The sequence below is a fragment of the Bradysia coprophila genome, assembly GCF_014529535.1.
Source record: "Bradysia coprophila strain Holo2 chromosome X unlocalized genomic scaffold, BU_Bcop_v1 contig_79, whole genome shotgun sequence".
NCBI classification, from domain to species: Eukaryota; Metazoa; Arthropoda; class Insecta; order Diptera; family Sciaridae; genus Bradysia; species Bradysia coprophila.
Genome location: NW_023503370.1, coordinates 1,920,808 through 1,940,579, shown reverse-complemented (window position 1 = coordinate 1,940,579; position 19,772 = coordinate 1,920,808). Strand labels below are relative to the sequence as shown.

At 33.1% G+C, this 19,772-nt stretch overlaps 1 protein-coding gene across 5 annotated transcripts in view; it reads right to left on the bottom strand.

The window, feature by feature from the left end:
* LOC119070472 (extracellular serine/threonine protein CG31145) overlaps positions 1 to 19,772 on the bottom strand; it is a 109,067-nt gene that overhangs the window by 6,659 nt on the left and 82,636 nt on the right. For all 5 annotated transcript variants that reach the window (XM_037174830.1, XM_037174828.1, XM_037174829.1 and 2 more), the window contains 4 exons: positions 13,741 to 13,833; positions 10,916 to 11,159; positions 7,245 to 7,325; positions 1,122 to 1,234 (listed from right to left, as the gene is read on the bottom strand). In XM_037174830.1, the coding sequence (XP_037030725.1) occupies positions 1,122 to 1,234; positions 7,245 to 7,325; positions 10,916 to 11,159; positions 13,741 to 13,833 (531 nt within the window). The remainder of the gene's footprint in view (positions 1 to 1,121; positions 1,235 to 7,244; positions 7,326 to 10,915; positions 11,160 to 13,740; positions 13,834 to 19,772) is intronic.

The window sequence follows — 19,772 nt, the reverse complement described above, 5'->3', positions numbered from 1 at the left end:
GTTTTATTATACAGAACCATTTGTTCTACTATACGCATTTCTGAAGAGGGTGTCCGGGAATGAAACACTAGGCAATAAATTAAAATTTTTGGTGGCTGCTCGGTGGCCTGAGTATAGGATTCGTTGACTTTGGAGGAAAATTAAAAATTGTCATTATTGTGACGATGGTCTGTGTAGCCATCAATTGTGTCAATTGTGGGACCAGGAAATTGTTCGGAATATTTATTCTTAAATTCCTTACAATTCTTAAAAATTATCAAAAGAATTTTAAATTTGAAAATTCCATTTTTTTAAATTCTAAAAAATTTCAGAAAATTCTTAAAACTATTAGACGCTATGGAGGGAATAAATCGAAAAAAAGTTTTGATTCGTGGGTCTCGAAGACCGTTTTTCTGACTATATATCCAAGCCAAATAAGACTAGCGCAATTAAAAATGAAAGGAGCTAATGTCTCTGATCGGTTTTATGCGACCAAAACATCAAGCTGTATACATAAACGTTTGAAATTTACAATTTACTTTCCATACACACTCAACAAATTACCTATCTTAAACATGAGTGTGACAAAGATGCCATCGAACAAGTTGAATGTGCTATGATATTGATTGTTGTTGCTTATGCGACGCAAAAATTGAATTAATTTCCTTTGAGAAACGAGCTGTGTAATACGCAGAAAAAAATAATCTGAAAATAGCGGAAATCCCATTTTACCCCAAACTCAAATTATCTGTGTAAATCTTTCCGAATTGTCACTTGCGCCCCTTTTATGTAATGATAAATTTTGCACATGGAATATTAATTGTATTGTGTACTATTCTACTGCCTAACGCATGCCTCGATACCGTCAATGTAATTTGATTACAATATTTTGATTAAGAATTTGTTTCCAGCGACATTTCTGTGGTTTCTAGCTCTTATCGTCGGTGTACCTAAACTTAAAGCTCAGAATGTTCAAAGTCTTGCATAGGAAAAACATTTTGCACACGAAAAGGAAATAAAAAATTCTACAGGTTAAATGAACTGTTCAACGCATTCAAAAAAGAATCTTAATAATAAATAAATTACAGTAAATTGTGTATGTATTTAACAAAAACAAAAATATAAAAGAAATCGTTACTTACTTGAATGTTTCATAGTGATGCCTGTCCATATTTCCGGTCAGAAAATCGAAAATTGACATATCCATTAAGTCTAATAGCCTTCGTCCTTCATCATAAGGTGGGATATCCTTAATCTGTCATATAAACACTTGAGCGTCAACCAAATTAGAAATTCTATGTCTCTATATTTATGGTATTACGGTTCATATGCCATATAAAGTAAATTTTACGAAATGTATCAATAAGATGGCCTAATGTTCATAACATAGGTACTTAATGTTACCTATACGACATAATTACATATACGTTACACTGAAGTGAGCATAAATTCTGATGAACATTAAAGTCGGTCTTGAATTTGATAAACACAGAATTGATTATCCTGGCTTTTGGCTTTGGTATAGGTGAAGCACACATCATATAGTTGTAGAAAGTTTATATACTGATCGATAAATTTGGTATGGCCATGTACGTGTACGTACGGAATACGTTGTACGTATATTTATATTTATACACAAACAATACTCTAATGCAATGTTGATGTTAAATTAAGCAGTAATTCATTAAACTCATAGAGCTGTATGTGGACTTTCGAATCTATCTGTGAATTTGAAATACTTGACAAAATATCTATTTGTACGATGGACGATGCGCTCAAAAGAATATTTATCCATGCTTATTTCTTCCAACGACTGGAACGCTCATAATATATATATAAAAAAATTCTTCAAAGTAACAGAAAATGCCATTAGCTTAATTTTTTACAATCAATTCCATTAGTGTATTGAACGAAATTCTTATCCTTTGAATACTTTCAGTGAAAAGTAGTGACAAAGAATGTTAAAAGTGGAAGAAATTGTAAAGCATTTACAGACATCGGGTTGCAATTTTATTTAATTTTGGATTGTTGTTTCAAAAAGGAACGTTTTCGATGCATGTGTGCTTTCAATCCGTTCGGTTGCGAAAACTCTCATACTCTAACAAGAGCATCAGCGAACTAGTTAAGGGTAGCGCAGAGAGCAGTCAAACGAAATATGTTAGACATATACCTCAGACACCGACTGACAGACTAATCTAATCAAAAATTCGGCGCCAACAAACATAATTTTGTTATCCCTAGGGATGAAAAGTAAATCATGTAAAATCCATCACATAAAGTAAAAAGTCTCGTTTTCGTGTGTTTATTGATCTTGACTTCATCTCGGATCAAACAAAATACACACAAAAACTCTGCGTTTTCATCGTTTTATCCCTTGATATATAAAAGACTATTTCCTGAAAGGTCAGCAACATGCCTGTTTTAAGTTATGTCGACCATTTGTATTGTTGAGTGCCATTTCAGTTAGTTTTTTAAGGTGTGTTTTTTACGAATATTTTTAAGGAATCACAGTGTCTCGGATTTCGTAGAACAGTGGCATTTCGTATTGCGTATTTCGTCACCGGTAAAATCACGTAAATACGCAAAATGTCCATCTTTACACGAAATCCAACACTAGTCTATAATCAGAAAAAAATGAAAATCGCTAAATGAAGACTGAAAAACAGTAGAAAAAAAAGAGAAATTACGGATTTGTCAGAATCGGTTTCAATGTTAGAGCAAATTGTGGCAGTTGAAGAACTGTTTGCAAAGGAAACGTTACTAGAGAAGTAACAGATCGAAATAGACATGTTCTAGATTTGTTCACGTAACAGGTACGCGGGTTCCCTCGGGTCGGGTTTACTGGTGCTTATGGCAGCAATTTGCCCATCACCTATCATTCAATTCAATTCCAAGAAATAGGATCTATGTCGTTGCAAATTACGTGATGTCCGAAAGCTGTACTTAATCTTACAAAATAGTCTAAGATGAAGATAAATTTCGTTCGAACAAAAGTTCAGCAGATAAGTAAGTAATCTCTCGTAGGTAATATACTACCGAACACCAAGTGGTATACGATTGAATTTATGTGACAAATATGGATATATAACGGATAGCGGATAAATTGTCAATGTAATAATGAATTATTGATTGAATTATGTCAGCGAGATTATTATCACACGAAAAAAAAATCATTTTTTTCCGTATTGTAATTTATAATTTAATTTCTCGCTAAAAAAAAGCTTCCGATTCGCTACAATTTCAAAAAAAAAAATTTAAATAATTGAACCCCGAATACTGCTACACCACAAACATCTATGACAAAATCATTTTTAATGTTGATTTATTTCCCAACGTAGTCAATTTTTCATAGTTAAGTTTACTCCCAAAAAGCACTTTATCTCGATTAAAAGAACAAACAAAAATCTGAAAGGTTATAAAGGTTTCTCCCCGCAAAAATATTGACTATGAGCTTAAGTTTATTGTTTATTGTGTATGGTTCGTCGATGAATGCCGATGTTTATATTAGAGAAAATGCCATCGATTTTCGAGAGAAAAAAAGTATTAGAGTGTGGCATTTGTTCTATCAATATGCAATCAGTGATATTAAATTTTAATTGAATTGTTACGATTTTCGTGGCAGGCTTCAGGTATAACGCATAAAGCGAGAAAGCGATTTGTTTTACTTAGATCTACATTAAGAGGTACAAATTTGATGAGACGTTTTTTTACCCAAAAAAAAACGTAACATCAATTTCTATCACTCAGTATCAGTACATCAAGTAATCAATCACGAGAAAAAAAATATATAAAAAAACATTACTGCCGGACATTATTCACCTATTTCGTGTTAATATCATTGTGTTATAAAAAATGGAATCTCCAGCTAATCCAATTCACTTCTGTTTTACCGAATTGTGTACATAGTCGAGACTATATTTAGCAATGGTTGTCCTTGTTAGGAGAAAGAAGCCAACAAAAAAAATATTATTTTTGTTCTCGACATAAATATTTACGTTTGCAAAAATCCGTTGTGCCACTTGACAAAGTTGCAGAGAGAATTATTTTCATAAACAAAAATAGAGACTATCAGGCTCACTTAGCGAGAGTTGACTTGGCAACGCTTTGGCAAACTAAAGGCCATCTTCTCTACGATTTTGAGTGGATAAAAAAAGTATTTCTGCATCGCTAGCAGAACCTACAATTTATAACTAATTTAAAGTGCAAATGAAAACCGAGCTGACTCAACGAAATTAATTATTATTTTAAGACAAATAATAATTATAGATGGCGTAACGGAATCAGTAATCGCTTCGGATATCATCGTCCAGTATGTCTTGAAATATTTCTGAGGAAAACAGAATTCTCTATTGTTTTGCCAAAAACCAATTTCACCGACGAAAAACGTCCTAACTAACCGAACATATGTGCCCTTCTTGGTCGATAATTTTTTTTTTTTTCGACAATGACGTAGGTGCTAGAAAACATTTTCGTATTTGCCACTCAAATAGTCATATATCCTTACGGATTTGTAACGGAAATGACCACTTGAGTCGAACGAACCACACCTTATGTTTACACATCGTTCGCTCAAATGAATCACATAGAGTTTTCAGTTGAAGTGAAGTGATTAATACGTCAAAAGCAACAACCAATTTGGTAATGTCATTTAATATGATACTTATTTGCTTAGTACCAGATATATAGACCGTATTTGGGTATATGTTTGACGAAATGTTTATAATTAAATTTCATGAAATTCTTAAAAGGTATACTGTAAGCTCTCAGAAAAACCGAATGGATTTGTAGAACGTTATAATATCCTGTGTGCAATTCTTCCGTATTTGTTTTTTGCTCATTCATTTAATGCAAATATTAATATATTTAGCAGAAATATATATATGAATGGCTCGTCGTGTAGTTGGAACACTAACAAAGTGTAGAATGTTTGTCTTCTGAAGCGAAAAAGATTTTAGGAAAATTAATTCGAGAAAGATTAGTTGTGAAGACTTAAGCACAGGGTGATAAGAATACGACTAATGGCAAAACGGTCAAGGGAAGCACGATCTACGCTCAGTCCAAGGAAATTTAAACATATCTTTTACAATGCAGTGTATACTAAATCTTTTTGTCAGTTATGGGACGTTATCTTATTAGGTGTATTGCTTTTCGATCATTCATAAAGTATGTCAAGCGTGCGTAAGAGATGCAAGATATGGTTGGAAATGTGATAGAAAGAGATACAAATATAAGACATACTTTATGTATGATGACCTCCACACAGTAAGCATTTTTGGGAAAACGTTTTCAGAAATTTTCTTGGCCTTTACTACATTTTCCTAGATTTTCTGACGTTTTCCTAAATTTTCACAAAAAAAGTTTTTTGGGAAAATTTGGAAAAATGTGGCAAAAAATAGAAAATCTTTCAGTCGAAGTGTTTCCACATCTTTCATTCATTTTGATGATACGAGACAGAGGCCAGAAAAGGTCAGAACGTCTTTCGCACAAACTATATGCATCACCTTGTCAGAGACAGGATCCCCAGAAGTAACCGACTTCCTATCGAACATTAGAAAATGTTCGAGGAGGAAACATCATAAAAAATTTAAAATTTGATGTTTCCATCTTCATCACGGTCGTAAAAGATCGAACTAAATCGTGCCAGAATCAATATTAGAAAATGTTTTAAACCATAGAAGTAATTTAAAGATTAATTTTTTAATAATTGTATACGTGGTTTGATTTTTTGATAATTTATTTTTCTGTATACGTGAGAGTGTATTGGTGAGCTATGATATGAATCGGTCGGTAGGGAAAGTAAACGGTCGAGAAGGAAAGTAACGGTTGGGAAGGAATGCACCAACGCACTCTCACTATTACAGAAAAATGTCTTTCAAAATACCCCAATACACACTCGATGTGTGTTTTCGCTTGGGCTTCGCCCGCGCGTGCACACACATCTTGTGTGTATTGGGGTATGTTGAAATATAGTATTTCTGTATACGTGAGAGTGTATTGGTGAGCTATGATATGAATCGGTCGGTAGGTAAAGTAAACGGTCGAGAAGGAAAGTAAAGGTTGGTAAGGAATGCACCAACACACTCTCACTATTACAGAAAAATATCTTTCAAAATACCCCAATACACACTCAATGTGTGTTTTCGTTTGGGCTTCGCCCGCGCGTACACACACATCTTGTGTGTATTGGGGTATGTTAAAATATACTATTTTCCGAGCTTTCGATTAGTCAGTAATCTTCTTCAGGGAACTAATGTATTGTATCGGTTACTGTGATTGTTTGTATGTGTGCGTGTTGCTATGTTATTTGTTCTGTTGGTTTTGGTGTATGTGCTATGTCTGATATTTTTGGTAATATTGGTTTCCATGCATTGCTTAGGACCAGACCTTTATCGATGTTCATCAATTGACCTTGGTGTTGTTCAATAGTCAAATTTTCTTAAAAGACCGTGACACAGTAAACGAGTACCAGCAGCATAACTTGTGCGCATATTTCTCTAGATATTGCCACGAATTATGTTCTTCTTTGATTGTTTTTTTTTGTATACGTATTGCATAAGAGTACGTGTGTGTATACCTGACACAGAAGAAGAATAAAAAGAAACACTCCCCAACATATCTCTTAATTCGTCTGCTCAATAAACTGCACCCTATTTGATGGCCGAAAAAAGGTTGCTTTTTATTACAGTTGGAAATTTTAAATAAAAAAACGAACGGAGATAAAATTCATCTCATCTTGAAGACCCATCCAATAACATTACGAATAGCGAATGTACGATTTGGCCATAATGATAATTCCTTCTAAACAACATCATATACAGATCTTACACACCTGTAAATGTACGAATCATGCCTTTCAATCGAAATGATATCCTTTTCACTTTTTCGTATTATTATTTATCTTTATGTTTTCAGTGAAAATATAAAGGGCATCTAATACTTATGGCAGTAAATTTAATTCATTTCGGCAGTATTTTTAATCTTTTACAGCTTAGTGGGCGTAAAAAGAAGCTCATCATGTATTCGCGGTGTTTAAGGGTAGATCCACTCCACATAAAAATGCTACAATTTGAAACTACGATCACGAAAAATTGTTTAAAATTTCTGTCGACAATTTTAATTAAAATTACTGCCGAATGCAATAAAAATGCTGCCAGAGAAAATAGATGCCAATATAAAGTACTTAATGAGGATCCAATAAAACGAAACGATTTTTAATGATAACAAGAAGAACGAAGATGATTTTTTCGAAATTCTTTCCAACTTACCATTGAACAATAATCAGCCTCTGTTTCCCATTGAGCCTTTCTTCTCTTATGATACGATCGTCTCCATGGATGTCTCCATACCTGGAAATATGTACGACATTATAGACAATTTCGATAAATGTGGCAATATAAGTTCTTCAGCAATCATTTGTGGGCAGCAGTGCGATGTAAGTATGTACGGAAATGGATTTGTATAATACGAAGAGTATTGTTCCTAACTTGTAGCTAATAGCTATTTGCTCATACAATGTGTTATCAAGTCTAGATGATATTCAACGGAATGAATGGGGTCATGGACTCGACAAATTTTTGATTTTATTTTAATCTGCGCGTTGGATATATTTTTAGAACAGAATTTTTCTCGTACCAAACTAATCCGTTGCGTGTAATGTAGAGTCTAAAACTAGAACACACAAACACACACGTTGTGATAATCAAAAAAAAATCACTTAAGTCCATTTAATGGTGAAAGGCGTAAAATCTCGGGCATTATAAAATCAATATTTGGTGTGAACCCAGTCCAGTTCTATTATCATAAATGTCTATCAAATCGGCAATACCATAATTCTACGAAAACAAAAAGAAAAACAAAATGCTACCCACTTGAAACAACACCAACCCTCCAAATGCGATATGGCAAGCTTAACCCCGGACAACGACAAAAGTAATTCTAACAAACCGTTAATAAACCTTCGAACTTAATACGACTGTATTATGTACGAGTACATCACTCCGTTTAATTACTGGTCGGGAAAGAATTAAAAGTTGAAACCTCAAAACAAATAAAAAGTGGTAGAAAAGAATTAATTGTTTAAAAAGTACGAAAAAAAAGGCTACATTTGGAAAGTGGGGTGGTATAAGAGGTGGGAGGAATGTAAATTGAAAGGCATTTCTGTGCGTTAAATTTTTATCTTTATTCGAACAAAGCAAAGTACAAAAAGAATGAAAAAAAGGGTGAGTTCACTCAGTAGATTTGTGGAGTCATTTCCGTAAAATTAAATTGCTTTCATTAAGTCTCATGGGATTTCCATTTACAAATACATTGTGAATAATTTGGAACAGTCGCATAATGTAGTATTCCAGCGATTCATGTCCTTAACCAGTCATAATGAAAATTACAAATTGCCATAAATTATATAAGCTCGTGAAAGTGGGCTACATCCACACGGACATCATTGTTTACGAAATTATTATGTTGTTAAACAAGCAGCCGTATTATAATTTTTGTTTGCATTAAATTCAACATCTCGGCTTGGATGAAAAGCATTCTATTACTGAAGGGCAACTACTCGAAATTTTAAGTAGATGTTCTGACTCTTTCATCGAAAAAAAAAAAAGATAAGTCCGAGCGGTTACAAGTAGTAAATACAAAATGTACAGGTAAAAATGTGAGCTTCTCTTATAATTCTCACTAATAATTCTTGCATTTTTAGCAAGGTCTTTTAAGATTATTTCAATTGTCAGTTGAGAGTAATACAGATCCATCAACTCTTACATTCGAAAAGGGAATTCAAGAGTGATTGAAGCGATCCTGCACAGATCAAAAAAAAAATCATTCCCATCGGACGCATATTTGAAATATTAATCGACCTTATTCAGACCTTGTTTTTTTGGTCGAGTCACATCTGCACACAAAAATCTAAATCAGATTGTCGAAGTTGATAACGATTTAATTTTTTTTAAATTTCTTTGCTGTGGATCCTCGCAAAAGTGCATTACGCTTTATACGCTTTCTAATGCAGTTCTGTACCGAATTCAAAAAGATTCTTTTTCTTTTTTCTAAATATAAGACAGGCTAGGTTCGAAGATGACCAAAATCATTGAAAGAATCGGGCATGACAATCAAGTAGTATCGTGGTAACCTAGTTACCGGGAAATATTTTCTGAAAAAATTTTGATACCGAGAAATTGAGCCTTCATCAAACAAAGCACCAGGAAATGCATGAACTTGGGAGTCAGTTTTAAGTTTTTGATTACCAGGAAATTTTGTTTCTGCTACCGGGTTTGAAAACATTATTCATTAACATTTCCGGGGAAAGAATTGAAAAACCGGGATCTCTGCAATATTTATGTTCAGAAAATAGTTTTTAAGTAACAAATCGATGATAATAATTCTTTAAAGGTACCGACAAATTCCGAATTTCTTTTCGGAATTAACAGAATTAAAATTGTCAAAAACAGCCCTGCATCTGCTGAGTCTAGTGTACGGAGCGGCATTTTCGAAAGCGTTATTCAAGTAATCCCTGAACCAGGCAAGCATATGATTAACTGTTCTCCCTCACTTATTTCGTCTATTTCCACTAAAACCATTTCTATTAGAACTAGAACATTTTTGGAATGTGACTAGTATCATCAGTGCATGACATCCACCTGCAAAACTGCTACAGAAATCACATATACAAAAATCAATGATCAAGTGAACAAGTTAGGTTTGGCCTAGAATGTGAACCTTTTAGAAACGGCAAATGTATCACAACTTCGCAACAAAACTGTTATATCGGTTACTTCTGTTACACTAGACCTACTAAACCTAGGGGAACTTTTAACGCAATCAGAAAAGTCGCAGAACAAAATGGTTTTTCTACTTGCAAAATCTAACAACATTACATAAATCTCCGTCCGCGACTGGTGAGGGACGAAAAAGTCCGTGTACACTGGATCACTAAATCTGATTTTTGTATGCGGTTAAAGTCCGAAATTGAACATTGAGCCCTGAAACTCAGGGTCTGAATCAATATGTATGCTAACCGCAACCATCTAAAGACTCCTGCAACTGTGCACCAACACACACACACAAAAAAATCCATAACCCACAAGTATTAACTCGAATATATTATAAACGGCATTAATTGAAATATTCTTCCATCGTCAGAGGTACAGGAATGTATGACAAATATAGTAAATTTAAAATATATTAATTCCTTCTACAATGTATAGAATCTGCATATATATAGAGGTGGTATTCTCTTCGGTATATTGTGATGTATTAAATTGAAATGAAATTTCCAGAAACCCATGACGCTGATGATGATATTTTATCAAAGTCGACAAAGCACCTTCCAGAACGACAAAATGCCTATGTAATAATTATACCATATTTATATGGATTTCCATTGTGCATCGCATACATAATGTACCGAAAACTGAATAATCCCATAAAACATTCCAATCAACTTAAGATGAGGTATGCGGTTAGGTGGTAATTAAATACCGCACAATATATCGTAGCGTTGTTTTGTAAATTCAAATTTCCGTTTTCCGTTTTCCAGCAATATATCGTTCCAGACAACAAGAGCAAACACCCAACCACATACAACACAGAACATTCATAAAACAGAATAACCGAATCCCCCGAAAAGAAAGTTAAAACTTAAACCTACAGTCAAATTGAACAACTGGTTCACTCAACCGGTTCGCTCAACTGGCACGGTTAACACAAATTAAATAAAATTGAATGCGAGACGAGGAGGGGAGCATTTTCTCCACTGATAGTAACTATGACCTGACATTTTAATAATATCGCATTTATTATTGTATTTTGTATCTTGTTCATAAAATATTATAAATTGCAGAGCACTTATTCTAATTAAGTCATAAATTATGCGATAACCAAAACATGTGAACACTATGTTCATGCACAAGCTATATTCTAATGAAATCATTAATCTTACCTTTCTGTTTGCTAGTTCAAATTTAGGTAGAAAAGCCGCGAAAGATCCTTCAAGAGTATCAGGATTACCACATATCGCGTGTGATGTATCGCAGTAGTATGAACATTTACCATGAAAGCATAAATTATTGGACGGTGATACAAAGAAAGTTTTAAGCAGTTCTGGGTCCGCAATCTGATAAATATCCGTTGTTATATTCAGTAGACGACCGACAACTGGCATAGCACGACGAAATCCCAACAGGCTGTGGATTATATAATTTCATTAACAATAATGAACAGGAAAAAAAACCACTCACACCAACGACACCAATAATGAAAATTCGAAATTAATTTACCATGAATGAAAAATGAATTCGTTTCGATGATACATAATATACAATTTGGACAACATATTTGTGTGTGAAGTGGAAACGTGCAATAAGGTATGAAATATGGATAAGCCAGGGTTAACCTTTACTTTTACACGAAAAAAAAAAATTGGTATGCTCTTCACACTCAAAAGCACATTTCTCTCAGTCATAATACAAAAAGAAAAAGAAAAATTCAACGGTTTAAGAATCCTCGAAAAATTCCGTCCCATCCTTTTTATCGACTTAGTTACTTTGTAAAATTAATATTATAGAAAGCAGTTGATAATATATAAGACAGCCGTTGAAGAAAAGAAAATGCCGGCAGTGATTAAACGAAATTAAATTGGGGAATGTCATCTGAGCTTTGGTCTCTAAACATAAGAAAGCTAGTAATTGTGGGCAGTAAACTTAGTAATGTGACGCGGACCAACATTTAATTGCAGTGCATATTTTATAGAAGCGATCTTTCTGTAATACTAGAAAATTTTAAAAATTCTGGAAAATTCTAGAAATTCTAGAAGGTCTTAGTAAAATCTGGAGTTCTGGAGAATTTTAGAAATTTTCAAGAAATATTTTTGTAAATTTCCACAAATTCTATCAAATGAATGGTAGATTACATTGGATGCTGTGGAGGTAGTTCATTACATGAGGGATCAATTTTGTGATACGAGCCGAACTCACAAGTGTGGTTTTATCACATTCAAAATAATTGCGGCTTGTCAACTTTCGGCACCCTGGACTTCACTTAAATAGTCGTGGAATACCTCCAAATAAATTTCTAAAAATCTAGAATTCAGCTTTGGATTTTTAGAAATTTATTTGGAGGCATTCCTCGACTGTTTAAGTAAAGTCCAGGGTGCCGAAAGTTGGCAAGCCTCAATTAATTTCAAAGATTTCAAGAATTTCGAAGATTTCGCGATATCACTCTTAAGCAACAAGCTTTGGAAACGGTTATTTTGACCAAGGTTCTGAAAGAAAATATTTTCTTCAAGTTGATTTCTCCCACTATCTGTTTATAAAATTTGGTGTCAACCGCCTTCGTGGTTGTCTTAACCTGTTCTTTCAGAACTTTGATTTTGACAAGTGTAGAGTTTGCATATCCGAGCCGAAGGCGAAAAACATCAAAAGTATTGTTTCGATTTCAGTGCTAAAGAATATTTCATGTGATAACTTTTTGATGATAAGTAATGAAAATCTCCTGATTATGTAATTATGTAATGACTTTTCATATGAATATTCCTTCACTAGTGATGTAATGAAAAAGTTCCCACATGTAACGACTGCTTTCCGCAGTTGGGAAATGTACGTGTAACAACAATATTCCGGGTGGATAGGCAATAAAATTTATTAATTTTGGAAATTTTTACAAAATTCTGCAATTTCGACGAATTTCTTTCGATTCTAAAATCTGTAGAATCTTTAAAAAGTTCTAAAAATATCTAGAAATTGTAGAAACGTTTTCTCAAAAAGGGGTCCTGGTTTCTTGTCTGCAGAGTACCAGGTAAAATCATTAAAACCGAAAATATTTTGAGATGGATATTTGATTGAAGACTATCAGCCAGGGTTGACTCGTGAACATTTAACTGTCGATGTGAAAAATTTGTGGTCGGCGTCTTGAATGATGGTTGCTTTTCGGCGGCTCTGATTTCTGGTATAAACATATTCCATAAAGTGGTGATATGGAAGCTCGTATTTAGTTACGAAAAGTTGGATGGAGAATCTTTCGCTATGCATAATTGAATTGATTGACATTGGTGGGCCATAAATTTAAAATTTAATTTAACCATCTCCGTCGTATGGTATCAGTAGTGAGGTAAATGAAAAATCGAAGAGAATTTAATTTCCGGTTTTCGGCAAGAGTAAAACAAAAAGCGAAACTAGCCGAATAATTGTTTTAGGGAAAAATGTTTGTTGTTGTTTACGTTGTTCTCATTTCGTTGCCACATTAAACTGAACGGAGTGAAGTTTTATCATAAAATTAATTTCAAAGTGCTTTCGATATGATTTTGAGCTCACATTATATGGAAAATATACCGGTAATTCCATTGTGAACCATGTTACAGACGTTTAGCAAATTCTTTAAATTTGTTGCATGAAATGGAGAAACCTCGTTTTGCGTTCAGCAAATTCTTTAAATTTGTTACATAAATAAACAATCGGTTCAGTTCGAATCACTTTATTTATTTTGAATTTTAATTTCGGCTAATATAATCTAAATTAATTTATTTTGCAGAAAAAATTAATTTAATTCAAGTTAAATTAAGAAAGCCTTATTGAAATTGCGAATATTGACGAAGGAGATGGTGTGGTATGGTATGGTATGGTATAATTAATTTAATTTAATTTCTTTCTTTCTCTTTTTTAATTTCTCAAAATGGTACATCGGTATACACCATTTCGATTGTAGAGAGTGTTGTTGTTGTTACCACGTTACATTTTGTCGATTGGTATATAGAATTCGCCATTTACTTACCGATCCAAATGAAAGGCAGCAATTTCAGCAGTATGACGTTCAAAATCCGTAAAGTAGAAGTGGTTTGGCAAAGTTTGTTGTTCTCTTGGAAACCTGTTATAACAATTTTCGAAATCAATATTAATTCAATTAAATCGTTGCGAGGAAATATCGGAAAACACCAACAGAAATTCAAGAGTGCATTGAGTGTTGTTTATGAGGATAGGTTGCATCTATGGAAATTGATTCGGTGTGATGGTTGCATTTACCCTTATTTATATAATATACCGACACATATTAACAGTATGGTATGCTTATTTATTGTACGGATATTCATTGGTAGAGAGACGTTATACGTATGTTGCACAATGTTAAAACACAAATTTATTAATTGGTAACTAACAATATCGCTTTCGCTATCTATTGTTTGATGCTTCCATCTAATTGTTTTGCTTTCGGTGAAATGTTTTAGATGTGCACCGGCCCCAATACACCCAATCAGTCCGTGTGCAAATAATGATACCATCAATCTTGTACTGTGAATGAGATTATTTTACCAATTGAAAATTTCTATCAATTAAATTAATTATACAGAAATGTTACGCAATCGGTTTCTGTGTAACGTCAACGATGTTGCACGGGTAAATAAATATAGAAATTCGACTTTTGGCTTCTTTTACCGAAATCAAATGACGCGAAATCACTGAAAAATTATTTTATTTGATTTTGCAATGAGCATAGAGACGTATACACATACCTTGGGTACGTCTATTTTCTTTAAGCGGCTCGGTTTGTACCCTTCTCTAACGTAACAGCAATAAGTATCAAAGACGTTTATGTACACTGTACATAAATGAAATGGTAAATAAATAACTGAATTGCAATTTCGTGTATATAGATACGAAATTTCGACATATTCTGGCAGCATTTAGAAACTGACGAATCGTTTATGGGAAAGAAAATCAAATTGGAACGGATAATAAACGAATCAGAATATGAAAATGTTAGCAATTTTCATTTGACTTTAAATTCTCCATTCAATTTTTTTTTGTCAACTAGGAATTAAATATCGTTTTACTGCTCCTTATTTATGCAATCGACGACGCTTTCCTACAGTGAAACCTGTTACCTTTGCTGTCGATTTTTGTTTTTCGAAACTACTTTAATGTTCCATTGAACTTATCCATGAAACTCGAAGCCATCCTAGTATTGGTTATAGTTCAGCAGACATTATTTAATTGCTTGTGTAGTCTAGAAAATAAAGGACCAAAAAGGAGATCTAACGTTTACAACTTCAGGAATTCGCAATGTTTCTTTTATTGGATATTGTTTGGGGTGTAAAAATGAAACATCCTAAAGAGGGAGCTTACAGCACTTCTGTCCCACGTTTTCCAAGTTTCACCAAAAGTCGCCTAAAATATCTCTACATTTTTAGTTCACATCAAATTATTCAGAGAATTTTTTTTATAAAAGACAATTTTGTTACATTCTTTCATTGCCTTGGGTTGAGTTTTGGTGCAAGTTTCACATAACTCGTTGGTCATTTAGTCAAAACTCAAATTTGTTCAGATAATGTTGGGCAGCTAGAGTGTCCAAATCATTTCAATGATAGTCTAATAAGATAAACGAGAATGCATGATAAAATGAAAGTCGATAAACTCCTTAAGCGGTCAACTGCTGGGTCTCTTACCGTAATTTAGTACAATGGTAAATAACTTGAAATGAGCAGTGTTTTGCTGCAGCTGAATTCACAAGAGGTTTACAAACAATCAAAATAATAGTTAAATTGCGTCTTTGGTATCTTTGCTGCACTGAACACTGGTATGTGTTATATGCGCTCATAGATGACGTCTACAAAGGAAAGCCGGTGTGTAGCTTGTGTCTTTACTGTGCAAATAGTGTGTATTTGTGTAAATTCAGCTAGAGTAAGAAAATGAACATTTTAAAAATTGATTTTTTTTTTGCGCAAAGTGTTACACGACAAAAATCTATTTTATTTCCTTGACTGTAAATTCAAAGCTATTACATCAGAATAATGTATGAAGTGTTGGCAAAACACGGAAATGTCTGTAACGCTGGTAACGCTTGGTAACTTAAGTTTAAGTAATTCTGAAGCAATTCTGGAAACTCTGGTTTCAATCGACAATGAATAAAATTCCTGAGGTCAGGTTAGATAGCACGATAACTTCAGGAAAACACATCAGTAGACTAAATGCATACATTTTCTGTTTTAGAATAGAGTTAAAAATACCAACAGGCAAAGGTACTCTTTGAAGTGAGTCTGTCGTATTATCTTCACATGCCTTCGATTTTATTGTTCCATTTGCATTCGTTTTAAACTCATTGCAGCGCGTTTGGGCTTATGTATTTTATATTTAGAGAAGAGAATGGAGCTTTCAAGTTGAAATAAGGGAATAACTTCATCAGGTATAGGACCTAACCCACCCATTAGGTTGGTTCTAGTAGTGTAAACATTCAAGATATGACATTTTTCAAAAAATATGATTTGATTTTCATAAAGTTTAATAAAACTTCTTGAAGTTTTACAACAACAACAAAAGAAGAATTGTTCAATAGGTCACCACTTGTACAAATACAGTTGGAAATGTACGACCAGTGGAAATGTGTGTCATATTTTGAAATTTAACAGAAAAATATCTAAAAATGAATTCGATTTCTTTGCGTATAATATTACAATACAACAAAAAAAATGTATTCGACTTCAGCAATGTATACAATATGTTCGAAGTACGGGTAAAATATTATAAGAAAAGAAACGAAAAATGTAAGAAAGAAAATTTTGCGTTCACAATATTCCAAAAACTAGATGCATTAGATTGGCTGCTTAAAAATGTTCCCTTTCAATTTCTTTTTTTTTCGTTTGGAATGAAATGTGGCTCCTTTTTCCAAAATTATTGCTATCTGCCGTTCAAAATATTAAAAAAAAAAATCGAAAGAAGAAGAAAGTTTCAATATTCCATCTGATTTTACCTTTAAAATAAATAAAATATTCAAAACACATTCATGAGATACAATAATATTCTCGTATACTATACGTTCTAATATTGAAATCCCTAGTTGTCCTATCATAATATTTTCCGCAATGTAGCTCTATAATAATGTTATTATAAAACATAATATTAAACATTATTGATTTTATACATAAGCATTGCAATACAACGATTATGTTATATACAATATTTTGTATACATTTTCCAGCTATATACACACCGGTCGTGTAAAGTGTCGTTTCATTTTAACAGGTACAAAAAGAATGAAACGTGATAATAAATATAGCGCCAACAAGACGGCACCCTACAGTGATATGATGAAGTGTATGTGATATCATTCTTGAACATCATATACCATTATTATTTATCAAAAATCAATAGAAAGAGAGAAGAAGAAAGAAGCAAAAAAAAAAAACATCGAACAATATATCGCAGAAAAATATTTTCCCTTGGAAAAGATTCACAGTTGGGGCTCCAAAATATATACGTATGTATACCTAACCTACGCATTGGTGTATCAGCATTTTCAGTTAGGGAAATCGTTTCGAAAATTTGTATTCCCTGATTTATATGAAAAGGAAGTTGAGCATGACGTTTTTAAGATCGGAAATAACTGTCTCGTTGTATTATATATTGGAAATAAATTCAAAGCATCGTCAAATCAGAATTAATTCGATTTATTCTGTAAGTATTAATAAATATGTGACCCAACGGACTATATGTATTAAAGTGTCCGTCGGTTTAGTTTTGCATTTTGTAAAGAGTTCGATGAATTTCCTACACACTCAGTTTGTTGTCAAAATGATTTTTTCACTAAAATCCCCAACTATTTTTCACCTGTGAATAAATATAAAATTGCAAAAATTGCATGCAACTTTTTATACCATCAAATACAATAAAAAAAGTTGACATTCTGTGATCTTTTGAATTATATGCTCTGGAAGCTTTAATATATTTTCGCATTTAGAAAATTTAATAAATATAAAAATCAACATACATATGAAAAATACATCGATTGACGTAGTTCGGGGACTAAATTATCATCGTTTACATGCGTGAGTGGAATGGTATGTTGAGGGTTTTTATTTCACTTCTTTTATTTCAGTTCTTTTTTGCACGCTTATTTAACCACGATGTTTTATTGTAAAGAAACGCATGAATAACGCCTCATTTTCGTGCCTTTGTTGAATTTGACATCAATCAAATTCACAAGAAAACTCACTAGTTATGTAATGTAACCTTCTGAGTTGCATAAATAACCATTGCATAACTAGTGATGAAAAGTAAAGTTTTCTTGTGAATTTGGTTGCTCCGAGGCGTAGCTGAGGTCAATAAATACACGAAAAAGAGGCGAAAAGAAAGCAGTGCTTGAAACTTGGCGCATGTAGCATGTAAAACATTGTGTTCACATCGGAGAGAAACCGGAAATTCCAACTCGAATTTCAGTCCGCACTTCACTCTGAATGTAAACATCTATCTTCTTGTTGGAATTTCCTCGGTAAGCTAAGAACTATTTATTGGAAAGGTTATTACGAAATTGAGAAAATAGTGTAGAAGGTACAATGCTTCTACTTTTGGAGGTATGATGAGGGCTGTCTATTGGAAAATTCATTTTTTAAATTTACTTCAGTAAATTTCAAAATTTCTCACAATTTGCCAAAAATTACTAGGATTAGCCGTGAGCAAATTTTGAAAACTTTAAACAAATTTTAGGAAATCTTGAAAAATTTTACGAAATTATGGGAAATTTTAACAAATGAGGCCCTGACTTCGGCTTCGCCTAGTATCAACATTCTGACAACCACTTTGATTAAATGCCTTAATAGCACACTTGACAGACGAATAACTATTTCTTTGTTGACAAAAGAAATTTAATAATCAATTATACGTGGTAGATGTACGAGCAAAAATATGAGAAATTTGGTTTAAAAAAATGTCAATGCAGAAACTCGCTCCTTTCAAAAATGTTTCATTTCCATTTCCATCTACTATTTGAAGCAGACATTTTGGTAGCTTTGAATGAGAGAAAATTGATAATTACGATTGTCTTCTGAGCCACTCGTTAAGCTAAGAGGGGTGCACGAGTTAACAATAATGAAAAGCAAATTGAATACTTTCTTTGTATACACACACTTGACTGTAATTACAACAACCTTTTACCATCAAGAGAACTAGTGGATCGAAAATAAACAAGTCAATTCATTCAGTAAATGCTAGAATAGAAAATTGTTTCTCTCGTTTATAGTCATGACTCCAAAAGGAATTTGAGAGATTTGTCTTTAGTATAAACATTGAATCGATATTCAAAGTTGATAGTTTTTTTTAAATTTTATTGATATGACATCCGGCATTGCAAATCGAATTCAAAAATTGTCACGAATCATTCACATTCCTCGATAATTTTACTTTTATATTTGTCGAATGCCACCTTCGAATGAAAAAGATGAGAATATTGAAACAGCGTTACACAATACTAGTGGATTTGACATTTTTGCCGAGTTTCAGTATGAGTATAAGTACGTTTTCAGACTGATACATATTATTGTATCATAAGATTTCTTGGAAAAATGGTTTAACGAAATCCTTGTACGACATTGTAAAAGATGGAGATCTGCATTCTTTTTGCATTAAATGTTAAAATACTCAATTCCAGGAAAACATAATTACGGGAACTGAACAGAAAATGTTGCTGACCCAAGAATTCTATATTTTCATCATCCTGCAAGCAATTTCTTTTGCATATGCAGCTGTTGAATGAGTATACTCGTAGCGTTTCTTTGTAAGTAACATTCACATCAAGTCTTTCCGAAAACAATTTTAAAAATCCAGGAACGCATTCGATTTAAAACAAAATGTTCTGGTATTTGCATCAGATCCATCAGATCGATTTTTTCAGAAGCTATGTTGGAGAAGCTGAGGAACCTTGTAGAATAATGGCACGGTCAACGACATCACAACTGAAGACTATTTGTTGAGAGTTTGTTTTTGTCACTTATTCGTCACTGACGCCAAATTTTCATCACTCGAATTTCACTACTCAAC